Source organism: Oncorhynchus gorbuscha, linkage group LG02 (genome assembly GCF_021184085.1).
Source record: "Oncorhynchus gorbuscha isolate QuinsamMale2020 ecotype Even-year linkage group LG02, OgorEven_v1.0, whole genome shotgun sequence".
In the NCBI taxonomy this organism is placed as follows: domain Eukaryota; kingdom Metazoa; phylum Chordata; class Actinopteri; order Salmoniformes; family Salmonidae; genus Oncorhynchus; species Oncorhynchus gorbuscha.
The window spans coordinates 62,572,371-62,596,479 of NC_060174.1; the positions used below are offsets into that span (position 1 = coordinate 62,572,371).

Genomic DNA, 24,109 nt, shown 5'->3' on the forward strand with positions numbered 1-24,109 from the left:
GGAGAGGGATGGTCCCCAGAGTGTCCTACTTTCAGGAGGACCCAGGGGCCCCATTTGCGGTCCCTCCTGCCGTCCCTGCTCTGTTTGGTATAGCTGTAGTGTATGACAGTGGATAACTCTCCTATTCCTCACCCTCCTCAGATCCAGGCCACCGGGGGTTTTGGAGCATGTGGATGTGGAACCCTGAACTAGCACCCGGTGCGGCAGCAGGAGACAGGCACCCAGGCCCAGGATGAGAAGGAGAAGGGTGGGAAGAAGCAAGAGGATGAACCTTCCGGCCCCGGAGCCCAGCCGGGTGCCTAGCCGGGGATTACCACGCAACGCAGGGCAACCCAACCTGGTGCCACCCTCAGCCCCAACAGACAGCAGCACAGGGATTGGATACACACAGAAATCCATCCCATTGCCTGTTCAATGCACTGTCCCTTCCCACAGCAGCTTCCCTGGTAACAGTGGTAGTAGAGCAGCAGGCTTTGCAACCCTGAACCAGATTCAAAATACTCCCATCTCTTTTTGTTAGATCCACTGGAGTTCCCATGAGAAAGTATCCCCTTCGTGCTTCCTGCGCAAGGAAGCATGTCCGCTCTGGATCACACCTCGCCCATGCCTCAGCCCTCCGTTCCTCCCAAATACACGCACAGCCCACGCACTCTGGCGGCCATGAAGTTGGACATCAGAGCACTGCTGCGTGGTAGCAGATGGTGCTGGTCCACTCCGTGGCCAGAGGACAAACTAACAGTGGAGGGAGTCACTGAGCACAGAGAGGCCAAAGCAACCTGACCCAGCCCAGGAGCACCGTAACAACTCCAGCTCCTACTCCAGCCCCAACCAGATCCCAGCAGACCAAAAACCAGGGGCCTCAGTTATCAACTATGAGTACATTTCGTACTAAATTCTGGCGTACGTGGAGATTATAGGATTTGCAACATATACGTTTTCATTGAAAAATCAGAGACATATTATATTTGTGCGGTCTTGAAAGAGCTACAACCCCGGATGGAAAACGCCCATCATCACCTTTTATTGTAAGAAATACACCCGCCATCTTTTATTTTTTATTTTTTTATTTCACCTTTATTTAACCAGGTAGGCAAGTTGAGAACAAGTTCTCATTTACAATTGCGACTTGGCCAAGATAAAGTAAAGCAGTTCGACACATACAACGATACAGAGTTACACATGGAGTAAAACAAATAGACAGTCAATAATACAGTATAAACAAGTCTATATACGATGTGAGCAAATGAGGTGAGATAAAGGAGGTAAAGGCAAAAAAAGGCCTGGAATGGTAGATTTGCAGTGGAAGAATGTGCAAAGTAGAAATAAAAATAATGGGGTGCAAAGGAGCAAAATAAAAATAAAAATTAAATAAATACAGTAGGGAAAGAGGTAGTTGTTTGGGCTAAATTATAGGTGGGCTATGTACAGGTGCAGTAATCTGTGAGCTGCTCTGGCAGTTGGTGCTTAAAGCTAGTGAGGGAGATAAGTAAGTCGCTCTGGATAAGAGCGTCTGCTAAATGACTTAAATGTAAATGTAAAAGTGTTTCCAGTTTCAGAGATTTTTGTAGTTCCTTCCAGTCATTGGCAGCAGAGAACTAGAAGGAGAGGTGGCCAAAGAAAGAATTGGTTTTGGGGGTGACCAGAGAGATATACCTGCTGGAGCACGTGCTACAGGTGGGTGATGCTATGGTGACCAGCGAGCTGAGATAAGGGGGGACTTTACCTAGCAGGGTCTTGTAGATGACATGGAGCCAGTGGGTTTGGCGACGAGTATGAAGCGAGGGCCAGCCAACGAGAGCGTACAGGTCGCAATGGTGGGTAGTATATGGTGCTTTGGTGACAAAACGGATTGCACTGTGATAGACTGCATCCAATTTGTTGAGTAGGGTATTGGAGGCTATTTTGTAAATGACACTGAACTCTATCAGAGAAGTAGTTGGTGAGTCTGTAGCAGTTTGGGTCAAGAGTGTCCCCCCCTTTGAAGAGGGGGATGACTGCAGCTGCTTTCCAATCTTTGGGAATCTCAGACGACACGAAAGAGAGGTTGAACAGGCTAGTAATAGGGGTGGCAACAATTTTGGCAGATAATTTTAGAAAGGGTCCAGATTGTCTAGCCCGGCTGATTTGTAGGGGTCCAGATTTTGCAGCTATTTCAGAACATCAGCTGAACGGATTTGGGAGAAGGAGAAATGGGGAAGGCTTGGGCGAGTTGCTGTGGGGGGTGCAGTGCTGTTGACCGGGGTAGGAGTAGCCAGGTGGAAAGCATGGCCAGCCGTAGAAAAATGCTTATTGAAATTCTCAAATAAGGTGGATTTATCAGTGGTTACAGTGTTTCCTATCTTCAGTACAGTAGGCAGCTGGGAGGAGGTGTTCTTATTCTCCATGGACTTTACAGTGTCCCAGAACGTTTTTGAGTTAGTGTTGCAGGAAGCAAATTTCTGCTTGAAAAAGCTAACCTTAGCTTTTCTAACTGCCTGTGTATAATGGTTTCTAGCTTCCCTGAACAGCTGCATATCACGGAGGCTGTTCGATGCTAATGCAGAACGCCATAGGATGTTTTTGTGTTGGTTATGGGCAGTCAGGTCTGGGGAGAACCAAGGGCTATATCTGTTCCTGGTTCTAAATTTCTTGAATGGGGCATGTTTATTTAAGATGTTTAGGAAGGCATTTTTTAAAATATCCAGGCATCCTCTACTGACGGGATGAGATCAATATCCTTCCAGGATACCCCGGCCAGGTCGATTAGAAAGGCCTGCTCGCTGAAGTGTTTCAGGGAGCGTTTGACAGTGATGAGTGGAGGTCGTTTGACCGCTGACCCATTACGGATGCAGGCAATGAGGCAGTGATCGCTGAGATCTTGGTTGAAGACAGCAGAGGTGTAATTTAGAGGGCAAGTTGGTTAGGATGATATCTATGAGGGTGCCCATGTTTAAGGCTTTGGGGAGGTACCTGGTTGGTTCATTGATCATTTGTGTGAGATTGAGGGCATCAAACTTAGATTGTAGGATGGCTGGGGTGTTAAGCATGTTCCAGTTTAGGTTGCCTAGCAGCACAAGCTCTGAAGATAGATGGGGGGCAATCAGTTCACATATGGTGTCCAGAGCATAGCTGGGGGCAGAGGGTGGTCTATAGCAGGCGGCAACGGTGAGAGACTTGTTTTTAGAGAGATGGATTTTTTAAAGTAGAAGTTCAAATTGTTTGGGTACAGACCTGGATAGTAGGACAGAACTCTGCAGGCTCTTTGCAGTAGATTGCAACACCGCCCCCTTTGGCAGTTCTATCTTGTCTGAAAATGTTGTAGTTTGGGATGAAAATGTCAGAATTATTGGTGGTCTTCCTAAGCCAGGATTCAGCTAAAGGATAGCTGATGACCACAAACCGTGGTCAGCTGAATACTAACAAGATTAGTACGACAAGATTTGCCAGTAAAGAAGCTAACTAGCTTCTGGATTAGCTTCTGGATTAGCTTCTGGTTAGCTTCTGGTTAGCTTCTGGTTAGCTTCTGGTTAGCTTCTGGTTAGCTTCTGGTTAGCGTCTATGGAGGATTACAGATTTGAGGTAAATAATACTTTCTTTTAAAAAACATAAATTGGTGAGGCGGGTTGCAGTAGAGTGTTTTGAAGATGAGTTTATGGAAAATAAAATATAAAAATGTATGCGAAGAAAGTTGTAAATATATATATATATATATATATAATGTAAATGTATATATACATATATATATACAGTGCCTTGCGAAAGTATTCGGCCCCCTTGAACTTTGTGACCTTTTGCCACATTTCAGGCTTCAAACATAAATATTTTTTGTGAAGAACAACAGCCCCAGTCACACTCAAGGGGCCACGGTCACACAGCCCTGCAACTCAACCCATTGGTGTCCACTGAGCAGCAGCATAACATAGTGTAGCTCCCATCAGGACTTCCCTCTCTCTGCAGATATAGAAAACAAGGCCCGGGAAAGAATCATCCACCCCGCCCCAGCAGACTTAATGAAGTGGTGAATACTTTCACCGGCAACAAGAGACAGAGGCATGAGGAAAGGTGGGGGTAGGGGGACAGCTGTGGCAGGCAAACTACAAAAGGCAACAGTCCCGAGCGTTCGGCAGTGAAATAGTAAATATCTGTTCCTTGTGACCAGAGACACCTTTACCCACCATAGTGCAACACAACTTGAACAGACACACTGGGCCTGATCAGAGTAGCAAGAGGTCAGAGGGCACACAGGCCTCTCAATGGTCAACTCTCTGGGAATGTCACCACACACACACACACACACACACACACACACACACACACACACACACACCACACACACACACGGAAATCTATAAAACCACTAAACCAGTGATTGAAACAACAAAGCAGTCAACTTTTTGTTAGGTTCTGTTTAAGTGAAGTGGATCCATTTGTGGTGATTGAGGGCCCCTGTCAGGGTGTTCTCCAGTGGACTGTAAATACAGATGGCTTGGCATGAATCTCCCTGAGTGAGGGCCTGCTCTACTCTGACATGGCCACCGCCGCTCGCCCACACCAATCAATGCCTATCGATTGGCTTACAGGTACTTCACATTCAGCCACGGTTGCAGTGAACATCCCAAAACGATTTGGAGCGTCATTTGAGCCCAGTTAATCTGGTCGTTTGGGATGTCATGGGGAGTGAGGTGTCTGTTTTTTACAACCCAGAAAAAAGGAGGGAGAGAAAGGGGCGGTTTATCTAGTTCAAACATTCTATGTTTCCTGTAGCCTATATTAGAATGACATGCCAGGACATTTACTACAGGGAAATAAAGAGAATGGTAAAATACGAAAAGAGAGAGAAAAGGCTAAAAAAAAGGAAAAACAGGTTTTGTAAGAAAGAGCACAGGTGTAGGCTATATGTGTTTTTAAAAATAGTACTAACTAGATGTTGCTAGAGAAGTCATGGCGAAACACCATCAGCGGACAGTTTACCCCATTCACGAAAATGGTTTGCTCCTACAGACAGTGAGTCACGTGGCAGTGGCTTGATATATAAAGCAGGCAGACCGGCATTGAAGCATTCAGTTACAATTCGATTGAATGTAAGAATGGGCAAAATTAGTGACCTAAGCAACTTTGAGCATGGTATGATAGGTGCCAGGCGCACCGGGTCCAGCATCTCAGAAACGAACGGTCTCCTGGGCTTTTCATGTACAACAGTGTCTAGGGTTTGCCGACAATGGGTCGTTGGGTCAAACAGAAAACATCCAGTCAAAGGCAGTCCTGTGGCTGAAAACAGATTTTTGATGAGAGAGGTCAAAGGAGAATGGCAAGAATCGTGCAAGCTAACAGGTGGGCCACAAACAAATAACGGCACAGTACAATAGTTGTGCGCAAACAGCATCTCGGGAACGCACAACTCGTCAATCCTTGTCACGGATGCGCTATTACAGCAGACGACCACACCAGGTTCCACTCCTATCAGCTATAAACAAGAAGAAGCCACGCCAGTGGGCACGCGATCACCAGCATTGGACAATTGAGGAGTGGAAAAACATTGCCTAGTCTAACGAATCACAGTTGTCTTTGCGTCATGCTGATGGCAGAGTCAGGATTTGATGAGTCCATGGCCCCATCCTGCCTGGGGTCAAAGGTACTGTACAGGCTGGTGGCCGTGGTGTAACGGTGTGGGGAATGTTTTCCTGGCAAACGTTAATTCCCTTAATAACAATTGAGCAACGTTTGAACACCACACCTTATAGAATGCACCGAAGAATCCAGGCTGTTCTGGAAGCAAAGGTGGGTCCAATCCGGTACTCTATAGACGGGTGTACCTAAAAACTGAATCTACATGGTTTTGTATGAGAGGGGAAGATGTGTTTGACTAAAACATTTACATGGGTAGGGGGAGAGAGTGTGTGTGTGTGTGTGTGTGTGTGTGTGTGTGTGTGTGTGTGTGTGTGTGTGTGTGTGTGTAAACTGCTGTTGGTAGACCCCAGCATGACTGAGGAGGTTGGAACAAAAAAAAAAAATCAGCCGCCCAGCTGCGTTTTCCATCAACACATTCCTGGCAGCTCACATGCTCTCCCTTTCTCTCTGTGGGGCTGTGTAGAACGACCCCTAAGGGAAGTGATCCTTAGCCCGCGGACGCACGAGCACCTCGCAAATGCTCATCACAACAGGGCAGCCTGCAGGAGATGCACAGGGGGCTTCTCTCCCTCTCTATGAGCTTCCCTTGCCGCGTGGGGCACTGCAACCAGCAGCGTCTACCACCACTGTCCTGTACCAGGAGTAACATACACCGGTCCTGTACCAGGAGTCACATACACCGGTCCTGTACCAGGAGTCACATACACCAGTCCTGTACCAGGAGTCACATACACCGGTCCTGTACCAGGAGTCACATACACCGGTCCTGTACCAGGAGTCACATACACCGGTCCTGTACCAGGAGTCACATACACCGGTCCTGTACCAGGAGTCACATACACCGGTCTTGTACCAGGAGTCACATACACCGGTCTTGTACCAGGAGTCACATACACCAGTCCTGTAGTGGTCTATGACACGTTTAAAGCATGAACATAAACCTCACCTGAAGGCCAGTAAAGTATTCAGATAAGGCCTTGTCAATGACATTAAACAGAAGGGAAATGCGTACTGTATATGGACATCCCACTGTATAACTGCACAGACGCAGACTGCAGAAGAAAAAAATGCAAGTCCTGCTTAAACTGCACACCAGAATAGTGATGGACTAACTAAATCATTAAAACCAGCCACCCACTCTGCCATCTGTGCAGTAGAACTATAATTGCCACTTTGTCTCCAGGTACAACGTATTTTTGTTTTTTTTTACTGGTGAAACACAGTCAAAATCTCCATAGAAGAGCAGCTAGTGCCACCGTACATCACCTTCACCCTATTTTTAAATATGCACGAGAAGAGCAAGTTCACCGGAGGGTGTAGTTGTAGCAGATAAACACAGCAGTTGTTGTTGTTTTTTTCTCCCTCCAACACCAGATTTGGGGAAACATGTCCTGCGGCTCTTCCTATTGGATGAATGGCACTAGCATGGCGTTGCATGGTCACATTGAAAATGCTGCTTTGTAACAGCACTGACGAAGGCATCCGGCTGAAACACATGCTCCTTTGTGTTTTACTTGTAGCGCCCCTGTGACCGTTCGTATTCTCCCTAGCACGGATTCAATAGGTAGATTCTTTTTGCATCTCTGCCTCCTTTGGGTTACTCCTTTTCATGGTACAGTACCTTCTGAGCTCTATACATTTATTCTCCGACACACTGACCACCTTTCTTTTACGCCTGAGCGCAAACCCTCATTTGTTTTTAAATGCAAATGTTTACTTCACCTTTTATTTAACCAGGTAGGCCAGTCGAGTAACAAGTTCTCATTTACAACTGCGACCTGGCCAAGATAAAGCAAAGCAGTGCGACAAAAAAACAGAGTTACACGTGGGATAAACAAATGTTCAGTCACAATAGAAAATATGTATGCAGTGTGTGCAAATGAGGTAAGGCAATAAATAGGCCATAGTGGCGAAGTAATTACAATTTAGCAATTGACACTGGAGTGATAGATGTGCAGATGAGGATTTGCAAGTATAAATACTGGTGTGCAAAAGAGCAGAAAAAAAACTAATATGGGGATGAGGTAGGTAGTTGGTTGGATGGGCTATTTACAGATGGGCTGTGTACAGCTGCAGCTATCGGTAAGCTGTGGTGTTGCTATGGTGACCAGTGAGCTGAGATAAGGCGGAGCTTTACCTAGCAGAGACTTATAGATAAACTGGAGCCACTGGGTTTGGCAACAAATATGTAGCGAGGACCAGCCACTGAGCGCATACAGGTCGTAATGGTGGGTAGTATATGGGGCTTTGGTGACAAAACGGATGGCACTGTGATAGACTGCATCCAATTTGCTGAGTAGAATATTGGAGGATATTTTGTAAATGACATCGTCGAAGTCAAGGATCGGTAGGATAGTCAGTTTTACGAGGGTATGTTTGGCAGCATGAGCGAAGGAGGCTTAGTTTCGAAATAGGAAGCTGATTCTAGATGTAATTTTGGATTGGCGATGCTTAATATGAGTCTGGAAGGAGAGTTTACAGTCTAGCCAGACACCTAGGTATTTATAGTTGTCCACATATTCTAAGTCAGAACCGTCCAGAGTAGTGATGCTAGGCGGGCGGGTGCGGGCAGCGATCGGTTGAAGAGCATGCATTTAGTTTTACTAGCGTTTAAGAGCAGGAGTGTTGTATGGCATTGAAGCTCGTTTGGAGGTTTGTTAAGAGTGTCCAAAGAAGGGCCAGATGTCTACAGAATGGTGTCGTCTGCGTAGAGGTGGATCAAAGAATCACCTGCAGCAAGAGCGACATCCTTGATATATACAGAGAAAAGAGTCGGCCCGAGAATTGAACCCTGTAGCAGCCCCATAGAGACTCCCAGAGATCCGGACAACAGGCCCTCCGATTTGATACCCTGAACTCTATCTGAGAAGTCGTTAGTGAACCAGGCGAGGCAGTCATTAGAGAAACCAAGGTTGTTGAGCCTGCCTATAAGAATATGATGATTGACAGAGTCTAAAGCCTTGGCCAGGTCGATGAAGACGGCTGCACAGTACTGTTTTTTAAAATCTATGGTGGTTTATCATCGATACTGGCTTTCTACGTTGGTAATATCAAACAGCTGGTGTTTTAGTATAAATAAAAACCATTTATTGTTTCGGGCATATATTTCAGCAATAAGGTCTGAGGGTGTGTGGTATATGGGCAATATACCACGGCGAAGGGCTGTTCTTACATACGACGCAACGCAGAGTGCCTGGATACAGCCCTTAGCCGTGGGATATTGGCAATACACCACAAACCCCTGAGGTGCATTATTGCTATTATAAAAGTGGTTACCAATGTAATTAGAGCAGTAAAAATAAAATGGTTTTATCATACCCACGGTATGCGGTCTGATATACCATGGCCTTCAGCCAATCAGCATTCAGGGCTCGATCCACCCAGTTTATAAAAAGGAATAGGGAATAGGTCTATTACTGCTTTACTTTATAAAACATTGCTCCACAAGAACTACAGGGCTCTACAATATTACGCCTGTAAATCTCACTAACTCTATTCCCCATTCCCCATCTCTCATGTCTTGTTAAGTCATGAATCCAGATTGCTCAAGTGGTTAGTGATGTTTAGTGCTCTCCAGTTTTTTCCCTTGTAAAAAGTGAAACTCAATTTAGCTGGTTTGCTTCACTGAAGTGGCCGCTCCACAATATTTCAGGCTACTCCCCAGGCTGCCCTTTCCTTGACCTGTGACCTTACAGCCTTGGACCACATGCACACGCACAGACTTCAGACGGACCACCATGCTCAGGGCCCTCCCCAGCGGCTGACCCCAGACAGGGAGGGAAGCCATGGGCTGGCACAGGGGAGCAGTCCGGGGCTGGATGGTGGAGGAGGGCGGGCAGAGTGTGTTGTGTTGGGGCTGGTTTTCTCCAACAGAGCAGACTGTTCAGAGGCAGCCATGTGCTCTATTGGATCCCTCTGGGAGAGAGGAATGATGGCTCTCTAGAGCTAGGTGCTGTTTGTCTTCATTACCCATAATCCTTACATCTCAGGGTCTCACACACTCGCCCGGGGGGATCCAATGGCGAGCGCAAACACACACACACACTTCCCGTCACCCTCTGTGTTTACCCTAGCCCTGTTCAACCTCTATGGGACAGCAAAACCGGAGTGACAGCCAACATTACTAATGATCTCAATTACCACAGGCAATTATCTGCAAAAGCTGGTGTGCATGACGTGTGTGAGTGGTTGGACTGGAGTGAGGTGATACAAGGCAGGGGAGGGTTCAGCAAGACATGTACCATGTGAAAATGAGATTGGGTGTCACTATCCCAGCGCCTAACTAGCTGTGTGCAGTGGAAACAACATGTTATTGGCTGCCTCTGTGGACAAAGCCGGCAAACTCGGACTGCATTCTAAAATGGGTGTGAAACAGTCTCCTCTGCAAAGCAGCTGGGGTCTCTCTCTCTCTCATACACACACACACACACACACACACACACACACACACACACACACACATACATACATACATACATACATACATACATACATACATATATATAGCAGGCACACATACACAGATAATACCGCGGCTACATGCTGCTAGAGCAACACACTGCCGCAGGTAGGCAGGCATACACCACTGCAGCCATTTCTCTTATGACCTTAGGATGAAACGCAACCGAGGCAGTGACCCCGATGAATCCTACATCCCCTGTACACATGAACAAGAAAGCATGTTGCACCTGATAAAGATTTCCTTTGAAACATTCCTTCCGCCTGTCAAAAGACAAGCCAAGGAGCACAACACTGCAGTAGGTCTAGATCTTATCACACACATTCAATACAATGCCTTCATTCATTCATTCATTCATTCATTCATTCATTCATATAGACATTCAAGTTTTTTGCCACCTTTGTTTGTATCAAGCTTCCTGCTGGCTAAACAAACACAGCAAGATCGGTTTACCTCCGTATTCACCATATTTCCCGCCATTCGTTTATTGATGCCGTCTGTGTGAGCCCCTCCCCCCAACCTGTGGACACGTCGCCCTGATGACCATGTCTTGCCTCCCGTCTTGCCGCCCCCCCCCCCCCCCCCAGAGCACGGCGGAACTAGGCGTTCAGTTGGAACAGAATGAGACTTGTCTGCGAGACAGCTAGTATTTATACAGTGCGAGAGACACGCAGCCTTCCTCTTAGCAGCCAGTCACTCGTCATGGCACAACACAAGGAAGACAGCGATGCCACTGTTGGGAAGAACTCGGAGAAGAGATTCAAGGAAATTCAACCGCTGACAGACAGACGGCCACACACACAGAGAGACAAGAGAATACGCAAACACCGACACACAAAGAGATTGTTATGTCACACTTAAAGGGAACCAACATTCTTATGGGGGAACATAGACTCCTGAAGCTTTGCCAGAATGTGAGAACTCAGCTATACGATAAATCAGGAACAACAGAAATCACATCTCTCGCCACATCCCGACAAAATCCAACACGCTAATCTATGTTCCAGCCAACCACTCAGCAACATGCCCGTATTCCCCCTACTCTGACAGACAGTTAGGCCATGGCTCAGTACTCACTGCTTTGGACATGAACAGTGCTGGTGGAGTTAGAGTTCCCCAGAAGGTTCTCTGCCACACACGTGTAATTCCCAGAATCCTCCAGCTTGGCTCTGCTGATCTGGACCCTGGAGTTCTTCCTGTGGCAGAGGGGAACACAAACAGCTTAGTCGGGGGAACCAAAATGACATGGAAACATAACCCGTGGCTGGGGACAGGGATATAGAAAGACAACACAACAGGGCTAGAGGTGCCTAGCCTAGCAACAGGAAAGGGGCGTCGCCGTACAAGCCAGATTTGAGTGGGATAGATGCCAGTGAGATGCAGTTACTTTCAGCAGGGTAGAATCGGACAGTTATCAAGTGTGTTATAAAAGGGATCCTTGGTTTTACGATACCTGCTCCCTGTACCAGAAATAAGCACTCACACACCCTCAAAGTGAAGTGATTGTTAAAATACATAGCTGAGAGAAGCTATGGACACAGGAGTAATGGAGGCTATAGGAACGTAAAGATTTGTGATATGGAACACGGTGTGTGGAATCTAGGGCCCCGGCCTATTCATCAACCCAGTAACCAACTTTGATTTTAAAAAGCCCCCCCTAGTCTTGAAAAAACTTCTATGCCGCAAAGTATACTTTCTGTTATTTCACCAATTAAGGAATTTGCTCATAACCCCCTGGCATAGCACATTGTCATCTCATAAATAATGTTGAAGTCTCTACGTTGATGTTTCACTTTCTAAAATGTATTTCATCCTTTGGGTCAGCTGGTAAAAGCATTAGGAGAAAACTACTGAAGGAGGAATCACTGCCACGCCGCGACTTGTGACATTTGTCTGTTTTGTTGATAGTACCACATGCTAAATGTGTTAGGAGCTTCAAGAGATTGTAGATGTACTCACTGGCTGGACTTTATTTTGACCTCTCTGCTTTTCTTGAGCTCACTGCCATCTTTGAACCATTTGTAGGTAGGGCTGGGGTTCCCTGTAGCCTCACATTTGACCGTGAGCCTGCTTCCCTCGTCCACCATCAGTGGGTTCCTCATTCGCTTTAACTTTGGGGCAATAGCTAGAAAAGAGACAGAGAAAATTTTGTTAAAATTGATACATTTTGCTACTGATTGGTGTTCACTATTGAAATGGGTTGAGAGAGAGAGAGAGAGAGAGAGAGAGAGAGAGAGAGAGAGAGAGAGAGAGAGAGAGAGAGAGAGAGAGAGAGAGAGAGAGAGAGAGAGAGAGAGAGAGAGAGAGAGAAACATGTCAGGTCACCAAGTGCTCAGCCGTTCACCAACACTCTCGTATGGCCAGATGAGGTCACCAGAGCCACTGCCAGCTCAGCCTCTCTCATGCCTCGACAAAGTCAGTATCACTGTCAAACAGGGTACATTTTACATCATCTTCAATCACAGAGGAGCTAGTTTCAAGTATTCACAGCAGAACCAAAACACCAACAACAAAAAATGCTATTCGGAATGATATGCTCCAACGAACACAACAATAAATAACAGGACAGAGATGAACCGTTCCCAGCAGGCTCTCAGAATTTCACAATTGCTCTCAGAAAAAGAAATGCAAGAACCAGTAACCGCTGCTAAGGCCGCTACGAGCATTAAACCATGATCTATTTCTTTCTCTCTACCTCTCATCTATATTGTGACATTTTTGTCGGCCATAGATTGACAGAAATAGTATTACCAAAGACGTAGCTCGATGTGCACTCATGGAGGAGATACCACCAAAGTTCTTAAATGAACTACTATACACAACGGGGATAAAGTATAAAACTGTCACACACACGTTTGTTAACTACCTTTTTATCAGGACAGAATGACCATTTTTCTTATCTTGTGTCCATCTCAGCGTAGACAGAAGTTGTTCTGTTAGCTACCTTCTATCACTGGGATGACCTCTGTTCTCCACTGCGCTACAGTAACCAACGTTGATTTAAAAGGCTAGGAGGCGAACGAAGCCGAGATAGCTGATGAATGCACAACACATGTCCAGGGTTAAACCATAGATCACATTGTCACGGCCTGTCATTTAGTGACCAGAGACGAATGCACGTGTGCAAGCTTGGAGGGTGAGTTAGCTAGCGGCGTTTCCATCTTTAAAAAAAAAAGGACAAGTTCAAATAGGGTGTCAAATGAAAGCTATGAGTTGATATTTACAACACAAAAAGGCATATATACATTTGAGGCGTTTTCCATCATAACATTTTTAAATAAGCAAAGGCTTTCATATCTGGTCAAACAGATGGAAAAGGGGGTCGTAGACAACATCTACCAGAAAATGTATTTAAAAAAATAAAAAAGACCCCTGCCAACTTTATATCAACACATATTCATTTTGGGAGTAATGTTTTTCCCTTCTATAAGTTTTAGAGACATTGTCATGTGCCTTCAAATTCCGTTACCACGAACCCACATATTTTTAAAGATATTTTCTTATTTATTTTCCTCATGAGGATATTGAAAGTTCACAGAAGGTACAAGTAAAAGGTAGACCTATCAATTAGTTAGTGTTTTTGCTGATATCAAGTTGGTTTATGAATTAGTAAGTCATTAAAACTCGTAATTCTGTTACCAAATCTGCAATTAGGCATAGTAGTTACAAACCACAGTTGGGCCACCTGCAGTCCTCCCTTCCACTGGCTCATAACCGTTTTATTTCTGAAAACAGTCTGGACAAACCCTCACTCTCCCTCTTTCGCTCTTCTCTCTCTACAGTTAATGTCACCTCTCCTGGCTCTTTCTGACACCCACAACCCACCCTCTTTCCGTTTACCCTAACAAGCAGCCTTACCCACTGAATACCGACATTACATATCCTTTGAAAAAGTCGTTGAAATTTGGTTCAAAAGTAGTTGAAATTTGGTTCAAAAGTAGTTGAAATTTGGTCATTCCGCCCTGGCCCGGGACCAAATCTTAACCAATCATAGAGGTCTGTGTTTCACAAGTTGAGACAGTACAGTAGAGAACAGTACTGCGGCACAAGTCCAAACTTCTGAAACATAAGACGTCTATGGAATGGTTCCGATTTGTTGTGGTTCGGACCAAACAAATGTGGTCTTGTTGGGGGGCGGAGCTCAAGACAATAATAGCCCGTGTGTAGAATAATACCCAAATATGCAAAATAAGAATATTGCATATTTCTACCTTTGTGTACCTATTCAGGATACAACACCACAAAGAGAATGATATTAATTTCTATAATTATGCATTTCTATATAGGACAGATCAGGGACCCATGATGTAATTCCGTTACCGGATGTAGTAAATCCCACCGTAGTTCAATAAGCAAAATCTTTTTTTTTCTTTTTTCCCCCCAAACTCAAGGTGTCATGTCATAGCTGACACCTCCATTCATTCTGTAGACATCTTTGAATCTTAATTCGGAGCAGATATTTAACTTTGGAGTTCCGGGGAAAATGTGGACGCAAAATAACTGAAGGAGATTTTACAGTAATTCTGTTGCCAAACTTTGCATCTGCACTGTTCTTCCAGTAAATGTGTTTTTGTGTAAAATGTTCAGTGTAAATAGTTCAAAGTAGTCCTTGTGCATAGAGTTGTACGGTTTGTTAAACTTTGAAGTCAACGGTTTTTGATTGGCATGCATTTTAAAGTCAAAAATCTGAGTCAAAGAGTAATTCCGTTACCATGGAATTACCCCAAGCTAGACAACAGGGTCAGCCCAGCTCTGGGAGGATGGATGGATGGATGGGTAGAGGGAGGGAGGATGGGCTGTACAGTTGGCGGTCTTCTCCCTCCCTATGGTCTCTGGCCTGCTCTGCTGTCACAGCTGACAGCTGCACTCATGTTCGTTGAGGACTGGGATTCCCCCAGAGTACAGAGGAGAGAGGTGAACAGGGGTGAAGGGGAGGGGCTTCTCAAGGTGAGGTCTCCTTCCTCTCGCTCATTCTCCCGCCTTCTCTTTCAGACACATTATCACAGTAAGTCATCATGAAGTGCCTCAATCTCTGACTCTGTGAAAATATGCTGTTTATGCAGGAGGGAAATTGGAACACAATTGGAGGTGTACTTAGAGCCAGTTGTAGCTACAGCATGTTTAGCAGGGCATCCATCATTGTACAGCTAGGTATATAACTGACAGGCATTGATTCTGGTGGTATTGGTAGGTATGGATAAGAATCTGAAATTGTTGGCTAGGATTGTGGTATGTATCTCAAATACAACCCATCATGGTAATTGGTGAATTGAGTCTAGCTAGCTATAATTCCAATGGTTTGGCTGATAATAGGAAAAGAAGATAAATTTTTACATGGCTAATTTATTGTTAAAAAGGAAACTCATTCAATATTTTCTGACAAAGTGGCCAAGGAAAAAGAGCAGTGTGTGTAAAGTACTTAAGTAAAAATACTTTAAAGTACTACTTAAGTAGTGTTTTGGGGTATCTGTACTTTTACTTCACTACATTTCTAAAGAAAACAATGTACTTTTTACTCAATATATTTCCCTGACACGCAGAAGAACTCTGTACATTTTGAATGCTTAGCATGACAGGAAAATGGTCCAATTCATGTACTTATCAAGACAACATCACTGGTCAACCCTACTGCCTCTGATCTGACTCACTAAACACAAATGACTTGTTTGTCATTTTTTGTTTGTTTGTTTGTAATATGTTGAGTGTGCCCTTGGCTATCCCTAAATTTGAAAAGAAAAACTAGGAAAATCCTACCGTCTGGTTTGCTTAATATAAGGAATTTGAAATGATGTATACTTGAGCAATTACATTTACTTTTGATACTTAAGTATATTTCAAACCAAATACTTACACTTTTACTTACACAAGTTACTTTCACTTTTACTTGAGTCATTTTCTATTAAGGTATCTTTACTTTGACTCAAGTATGACGAGAGATTACGAATATTATGGACAAGTTGGAATTGACCTACATGGAAAACGAAAGGCATAGAAACCGTAAATGACGTGGTAATAAGTAACACATAAATGTCCATGACAGAATTTAAAATGAATTTTAGACTGACCAATGTAGATATTTTCAAATACATGCAACTTAAAATGTTCATATCAAGACCATTTCTATGTGAAATCTTTTGGACAGCAGACCAATCTCCAGGAAACACTTTTTGAGTCTGAAAAGGATGTTCATATGATAGGCAAGATGCACTACATGGCCAAAAGTATGTGGATACCCCTTCAAATGAGTGGATTTGGCTATTTCAGCCACACCCGTTACTGACAGGTGTATAAAATCAAGCAACCAGCCATGCAGTCTCCATTGACAAACATTGGCAGTACTGAAGAGCTCAGTGACTTTCAACGTGGCACCGTCATAGGATGCCACCTTTCAAACAAGTCAGTTTGTCACATTTCTGCCCTGCTGGAGCTGCCCCGGTCAACTGTAAGTGCTGTTATTGTTAAGTGGAAAAGTCACGGTGCAACAACGGCTCAACATTTACATTACATTCAGTCATCTAACAGACTCCCATCCAGAGCAACCCACAGGAGCAACCAGGGTCAAGCGCCATGCCCCGACAGATCTCCCACCAAGTCAAAACGGGGACCCGAACCAACGACCTATCGGCCACTGGCCCAAGCTTCCAATCTCCAAGTCACCAAACCTCCAAGACCCCCCCCCACACAGTTCCCCCGTGTGCTGCCCCTCAACCATCCGATATCCCCCCCCCCCCCCAACCCCCCAAAAACCTCTCCATCCATTCTTTTTTTTAAATAAATTCCGCATTACATGTCACCAGTAGTACGTTTACTGTTAATTCCTGTCATTTAGTTACGTTCATTTCTGTTCATGATTGGATCAATTAGGCCTACACAGTCATTCACCATTCTCGGAGTGGAAACATTGTTTACAGAGTTCACAACCTGCTACACAAACAAGTTCTGATTTATTTCCGACCATCATTTAAATGTTTTCATTGTATTTTGCTTGGAGCGCTCCACGCAATGAGCATGTGCCTGCTTTCTGTCCTCGATGGAGTGCGTGCCTGAGCACGCATAGAAGTAGACTCACTGCGCACAAATGTAGGAAAGTGCCTATTTGGGGATGTCTGATTTCTGATCTTCTTAATTAACTTGTTTTTCTGCCATTTTTTTCTTCACCTCGCACAGAAAGTCAATGCAGTCAGTATTTATTTTAAAATCCATTGCGACTGACATTAGTTCCTCACAGTATTTGAAAAATAGCTCCACAACTCTCCCTCGATAATCACTAGGCCTCGGTGTGAAAGAGTAAAATGTCATGCTCCGAGGATCCCATATATCCAGTGGAAACGTCATAAAATACCTGAACACATTTCCCTTTGCGCAAAAACAGCTGTGTCTGTCCTGAGCTCACTGGCGTGGGAAACTATGAGGGCCCGGAATAGGCTAGTTGAGACAATGTTGCAAGTTTGTCAGCTACAGCTTCGGGCCTGACCTTCCTATATACAGTCATTGGGCCGGGCACAGTTGATTTGAATGATTTGATACAATGTTGCGCTTCACTAGCGATAGCTCAAGTCAAGACAGCTAGAAGGAGAGGCAGACAGGCACAATAGAGAGATGAATGCGATTGAAATAACCTGATATGGAAATGATAGGCCTACTGCTACATTGGCCTAAGGCATCTCTTAGTTCCACGTGCTCATTTCTTTAGCTGCCAATGGCCCACTGTGAATCAGTGTGTCCATATATCAGAGGCTGATGCTCTCGCTTTAGAGGAATCTAAAGTTTTATATTTTAACATTTTTCCATTCCGATTTATATCATTAAAAACATGTGACATTGATTTTGAGAAAAATATATATATATTGAAATGAAACTGTCCCACGACAACGTGCATATGAATATCATAACTGGCATGCAGATCAGTAGAAATGGTACTGTAGGATAAATTGTAGGTTTCCCCAAACGCTTCCTAAGAATAGAATGTTGTGAACAGAGCACACATTTCTTTGTACTGCATAATTACAATGTGTGTGTGTGTGTGAGAAAGAGAGATAACGAGAGGGGTGTTGTAACTAAGATTGTGCCTATTAAAACTGAGCACAAAGAGACAGCTATACATTACAGCACCAGTAATTGTAAAGCACCACTCACTGGGCTGCGCCCAGCACTGTGTTGCTTGCTAGACTAGTGGGCTAGTACACCTACACCTAATTTTAGAATTGTAAACCAATAGAAAATAGAATTAGGAAATTATTTCGAGCACTTCTCCAGATCATTTGATATCCACCACATGGGGGAGAGAAGAGAGAGAGAGAGACCCGACTCAACTCAAACTAAACGGTCTGTCGTACAGCAGAGAGCGCGTGTCCAACGCCGAACCCACACAACTGAATAGATAAGAGCGTATCACGAGCACACATCATCTGGCACCTGTATCATCCCGCGGCTACGTACTGGTGAACCAGCGTTTGAGTTGTGCGGTTGCAATATCAACAGTCCCTTATCTCTGGTATATCTTGGCGTGCATAATTTAAGAAAATTGTGTGCAGCGCAGTGGACAGATAATATGCACAATGTCTCAGGATATACTTTCGGGGATGTCCATACTCAGTATAGAACACGGCCCCAACCGAGGCCCACAGGCCACAGTGAAAACATTTGCACACAAAAATGCAAGACGATGCAGTCGCATACTGTAACTTCTATAGCCCTCTAGGTAGAAAAAAAGAGAGAGACAAGCACAGACAAATCAACCTTTTCTAAGAGAACGAAAGAGAAGAAAAAAAGACCTACACAGGAGAGAAGAAGTGCAGCAAGCAATACTTCAGGAGAATTGATTGAAGCTATTTTACGTGTCATTTTTAATTAAACATTTATAAGCTCAGCAAAAAAATAAAAGTCCCCAATGTCAACTGCGTATATTTTCAGGAAACTTTACATGTGTAAATATTTGTATGAACATAACCAGATTCAACAACTGAGACATGAACTGAACAAGTTCCACAGACACGTGACTAACAGAAATTGAATAATGTGTCCCTGAACAAAAGGGGAGGGGTCAAAATCAAAACTAACAGTCAGTATCTGGTGTGGCCACCAGCTGCATTAAGTACTGCAGTGCATCTCCTCATGGACTGCACCAGATTTTCCAGTTCTTGCTGTGAAACATTACCCCACTCTTCCACCAAGGCACCTGCAAGTTCCTGGACATATATAGGGGGAATGGCCCGATCCAACAGGTCCCAGACGTGCTCAATGGGACTGAGATCAGAGCTCTTTGCTGGCCATGGCAGAACACTGACATTCCTGTCTTGCAGGAAATCACGCACAGAATGAGCAGTAAGGCTGGTGGCATTGTCATGCTGGAGGGTCATGTCAGGATGAGCCTGCAGAAATGGTACCACATAAGGGAGGAGGATGTCTTCCCTGTAGCGCACAGCGTTGAGATTGCCTGCAATGACAACAAGCTCAGTCTGACGATGCTGTGACACACCCCCCCCAGACCATGACAGACCCTCCACCTCCAAATCGATCCCGCTCCAGAGTACAGGCCTCGTTGTAACGCTCATTCCTTTGACGATAAACACGAATCTGACCATCACCCCTTGTGAGAAAAAAAACGCGACAGGCCTACAAGCCCTCAGTCCAGCCTCTCTCAGCCTATTGCGGACAGTCTGAGCACTGATGGAGGGATTGTGCTTTCCTGGTGTAACTCGGGCAGTTGTTGTTGCCATCCTGTAGCTGTCCCGCAGGTGTGATGTTCGGGTGTATTGATCCTGTGCAGGTGTTGTTACACGTGGTCTGCCACTGCGAGGACAGTCAGCTGTCCGTCCTGTCTCCCTGTAGAATTGTCCTAAGTGTTATTTCATAGTTTTGACGTCTTCACTAGTATTCTACAATGTAGAAAATTGTACAAATAAAGAAAAATCCTGGAATGAGTAGGTCTGTCCAAACTTTTGACTGGTACTGTATATGTGCGTGTACATAATCATTTTACTACATGTATTCTATTTTACATGCGAGCGGAAATAGTTGTAAGTAGCATTACTGTTGTCCATTAGTTTATTTCAAATCAGGGGAGAGTGGTAAGGGTTGGGATTTTTTTATTTTTAAATATACAATTACGGTATCCAATACAATCAAAAATACTTTCTAAATAATAGGTAATTACTTCAATTAAAACTGAACATGTAGGTGCACCAAAATAAATCACCGGATGTCCTCATTTGGGAGGGATTGCCCCACTTCCCCGACCTAGTAAAGAAGACAGGCTGTCTGTCCTAAAAACCTATATGGAAGAGAATGACTAATATCTCTTCAATATCCATCTGTGGAAATTGCTAAGTGATATTGAGCTCTTCAGAATGTAGTGGGGGGTTTGATGGAATGTGTATTGCATTAAGGCGAGTTCCCTTTAAAGGTCTGCAGATAAGGATGGTCCACTACAACGGAGAGTACTAGTGTGCAGTGTGCTCGGACAGTCCACTTGTAATGTGCAGTAAGGAACGATTTGGTCTACGTTCAGACAGTCTACGCTTGATGTTCACTAACCCCTCAGTGTTCAGTGAGTCAGCCTTTGAATTTGGAACTAGCCTTGATAATTGGGCAAAGATATTGATAGTACTTTATACCCGTGGTACAGACTATGCTCTCTAACCCCATACCTTTGTCAGAATGACTATGTACATAGAAAGGAGCCGAGGCCTTTCTGAAGGACTACAGATACAGTACAAGCTTGATTCTCTCTAGTACAGTTTGGAGTAACAGCAGAATAGCTTGGCCCTGCATCCTACAGGGAAGCTCTGTCCTATGTAGGCTACATGTCCTATGACAGTCAGACCCTACACCCTGCCTGGCTCGGAGATCTCTATGCGGAGCCAGCGGTCATCCTGCACAGCCCAGACATGATGCACAAGGAGTCACTAGAGCACGATGAGCACCCCCCCCCCCCAGTCAAACCCTCCCCAGTCAAACCCTCCCCAGTCAAACCCTCCCCTAACCCGGACAACGCTGAGCCAATTATGTGCCGCCATATGGGACGACCAGTCGGTTTTGACACAGCCTGGGATCGAACCCCAGGCTTTAGTGAAACCGCAACATTGCCTTAGACCGCTGCGATGCAGTGCCTTAGACCACTGCCTTAGACCACTGCGCCACTCGGGAGGCCCTGATCAGCAGTATTTCAAACTCCAAATGATACTGATCGTTCTGGCATCACCTTTGCATTATTGCTGTCAAAATGTCACCCTTTTTACAGGTTTCCTTATAATGCTTGGATCAAGTGGTTGTTTCCAATTCCTTACTGAATGCACTTCTTGTAAGTTGTTCTGAATATGGTAGATGATATTAGAGAATGAGAAAGCAAGGTTACCTAAGGAATAGTGTGTAGAAATACAACATGATGGAACATCATTGTTCGGATCCCAGGGTAGAACCTGTTCTTGTGGGTTAGCCTATGTAGTACCCCCCCCCCCTCGTTAGTCCAGTCTAACGTGACATAACTGCTCTCATAAGGACGCCTGTCTGGCCTGGACCACTTCCCAAAACAACCCCAAATGTGTTATACTTTGAACAAAGATGCACTTTCTGGGGTTCCATCTATAATTGTAAAATCAATTATTTTCAGTGTTTAAAGGGATACTGCGAGATTCCATAAATTGAGACGTTTTTTTTCTACTTACCCAGAGTCCGATGAACTCATGGATACCATTTCTATGTCTCTGATGGCAGTATGAAGGAAGTTACAAATAGTTTTGCGAGCTAATTCTAACTAGCGTTAGCGCAATGACTGAAAGTCTACAGGTACGCTTAGCGTAATCGAAACTACCTTAATTGCCAGAATGTTACAGTGTCTCTTTAGTAAGAGGAGGCCAAGAAGCTGTTAGTTTAAAGGAACAGTTACATAAATCAAAAGACTATCAGGAAACATCTATACTTGACCAGCAATTATACTGGTGAATTTAACCCATCAGTAGCTCGTCCTTTTTTCTGTCCATTGGAAATCCGTGACAAGATGATGTGACAATAACAGAGTTACCATGCTTTTATCGTGTACAACATTCACATTGATGAAACATCCATTGACAGCTCTATAAATCTGGGTGAACTAACAGCTAATCAAAAGCTCCAGGTTCCACCATCTCACTAATCTGATTTCACTGAAAATAATGGAATATATCACCTTAAGCAGATACCATAATGCTTTTGGCGTCTATCTTTAGGAACACTAGTTGCAGTGCATTCAGAAAGTATTCAGACCCCTTGACCTTTTACACATTTTGTTACGTTGCTGCCTTATTCTGAAATCTACACACAACACCCCCATAATAATAAAGCAAAAACTGGTTTTCAGAAATGTTTGCAAATGTATTCAAAATATAAACAGAAATACCTTATTTTCATAAGTATTAAGACCGTTTGTTATGAGACTCGTAATTGAGCTCAGGTGCATCCTGTTTCCATTGATCGTCCGTGAGATGTTTCTACAACTTGGAGTCCACATGTTATGTCTAATCAATTGAATTTAGCACGTGTCTATATATGGTCCCACAGTTGGCAGTGTATGTCAGAGAAAAAAACCAAGCCATGAGGTCGAAGGAATTGTCCGTAGAGCGCCGAGATAAGGATTGTGTCGAGGCACAGATCTGGGGGAAGGGTACCAAAAAAATGTCTTTAGCATTGAAGGTCCCCAAGAACACAGTGGCCTCCATCATTCTTAAAATGGAAGGAGTTTAGAACTTCCTCAAACTGGCCGCCCGGCCAAAATTAGCAATCGGGGGAGAAGGGCCTTAGTCAGGGAGGTGACCAAGAACCTGATGGTCATTCTGACAGAGCTCCAGAGTTACTCTGTGGAGATGGGAGAACCTTCCAGAAGGAAAACAATCTCTGCAGCACTCCACCAGTCAGGCCTTTATTGTAGAGTGGACAGGCGGAAACCACTCAGTAAAAGGCACATGACAGCCCGTTCAAAGTTTGCCAAAAGGCACCTAAAGGCCTCTCAGACCATTAGATAAAAGAGTCAATGATGAAACCAAGATTGAACTCTTAGGCCTGAATGCCAAGCGTCACGTCTGGAGGAAACCTGGCACCATCCCTATGGGGAAGCATCATGCTGTGGGGACGTTTTTCAGAGGCAGGGATTGGGAGACAAGTCAGGATCGAGGGAAAGATGAACGGAGCAAAGTACAGAGAGATCCTTGATGAAAACCTGCTCCAGAGCACTCAGGACCTCAGACTGGGGTTCACCTTCCAACAGGACAATGACCCGAAGCACACAGCCAAGACAATGCAGGAGTGGCTTCGGGACAAATCTCTGAATGTCCTTGAGTGGCCCAGCCAGAGCCCAGACTTGAACCCGATCTAACATCTCTGAAGAGACCTGAAAATAGCTGTGCAGCATCCAACCTGACAGAGCTAGAGAGGATCTGGGAGAAACTCCCCAAATACAGGTGCGCCAAGCTTGTAGAGTCATACCCAAGAAGACTCCAGGCTGTAATCGCTGCCAAAGGCGCTTCAACAAAGTACTGAGTAAAGAGCCTGAATGCTTATGTAAATGTGATATGACATTTATTTTATTTGTATAACTTTGCAAATATTTTTTTTAAACAGTTTTTTTGTCATTGTGGGGTATTGTCTGTAGATTGATGAGGGAAAAAATATATTTTAGAATAAGGCTGTAATGTAACATTTGGAAAAAGTCAAGTGGTCTGAATACTTTCCGTATGCACTTTATATACAAATCCATACAAGGGGCCATCAATACAATTTGCCCGATTTTGTAAGCACCATTCTACCCTGACATTCTCAGAAGTTCTCCTAATCCATTGCTGATTGGAGCACCTGTGTACATACCAAGTTTTGCAGGGAGTGGCTAAGGGTTTAGTACATCGAACTGAAATTATTTTTATCTCTAAATTATCCGAGCCATTTCAAGATGAGCTGTCAGTGCCATCTGCACTTGCTGGAATCAAACAAGGGAATGTCTAAATCAGAACAAAGACCATGCATCACAGATCAATAGGACACATGTTATTTTTAGTCCAACTCCAGCTGTACACA

The 24,109-nt window shown here is 44.4% G+C and overlaps 1 protein-coding gene across 6 annotated transcripts in view; it reads right to left on the reverse strand.

Moving 5' to 3' along the window:
- LOC124006299 (pro-neuregulin-2, membrane-bound isoform-like) overlaps window positions 1-24,109 on the reverse strand; it is a 102,581-nt gene that overhangs the window by 29,577 nt on the left and 48,895 nt on the right. For 4 of the 6 annotated variants that reach the window (XM_046316232.1, XM_046316240.1, XM_046316274.1 and 1 more), the window contains exons 2-3: window positions 12,026-12,191; window positions 11,144-11,262 (exon numbers count right to left, since the gene is read on the reverse strand). In XM_046316232.1, coding sequence (XP_046172188.1) covers window positions 11,144-11,262; window positions 12,026-12,191 — 285 coding nt within the window. Of the gene's footprint in view, window positions 1-11,143; window positions 11,263-12,025; window positions 12,192-12,932; window positions 13,187-13,737; window positions 13,857-24,109 lie in introns of those variants that run through there. The other 2 variants (XM_046316267.1, XM_046316259.1) reach the window with 2 other exon arrangements.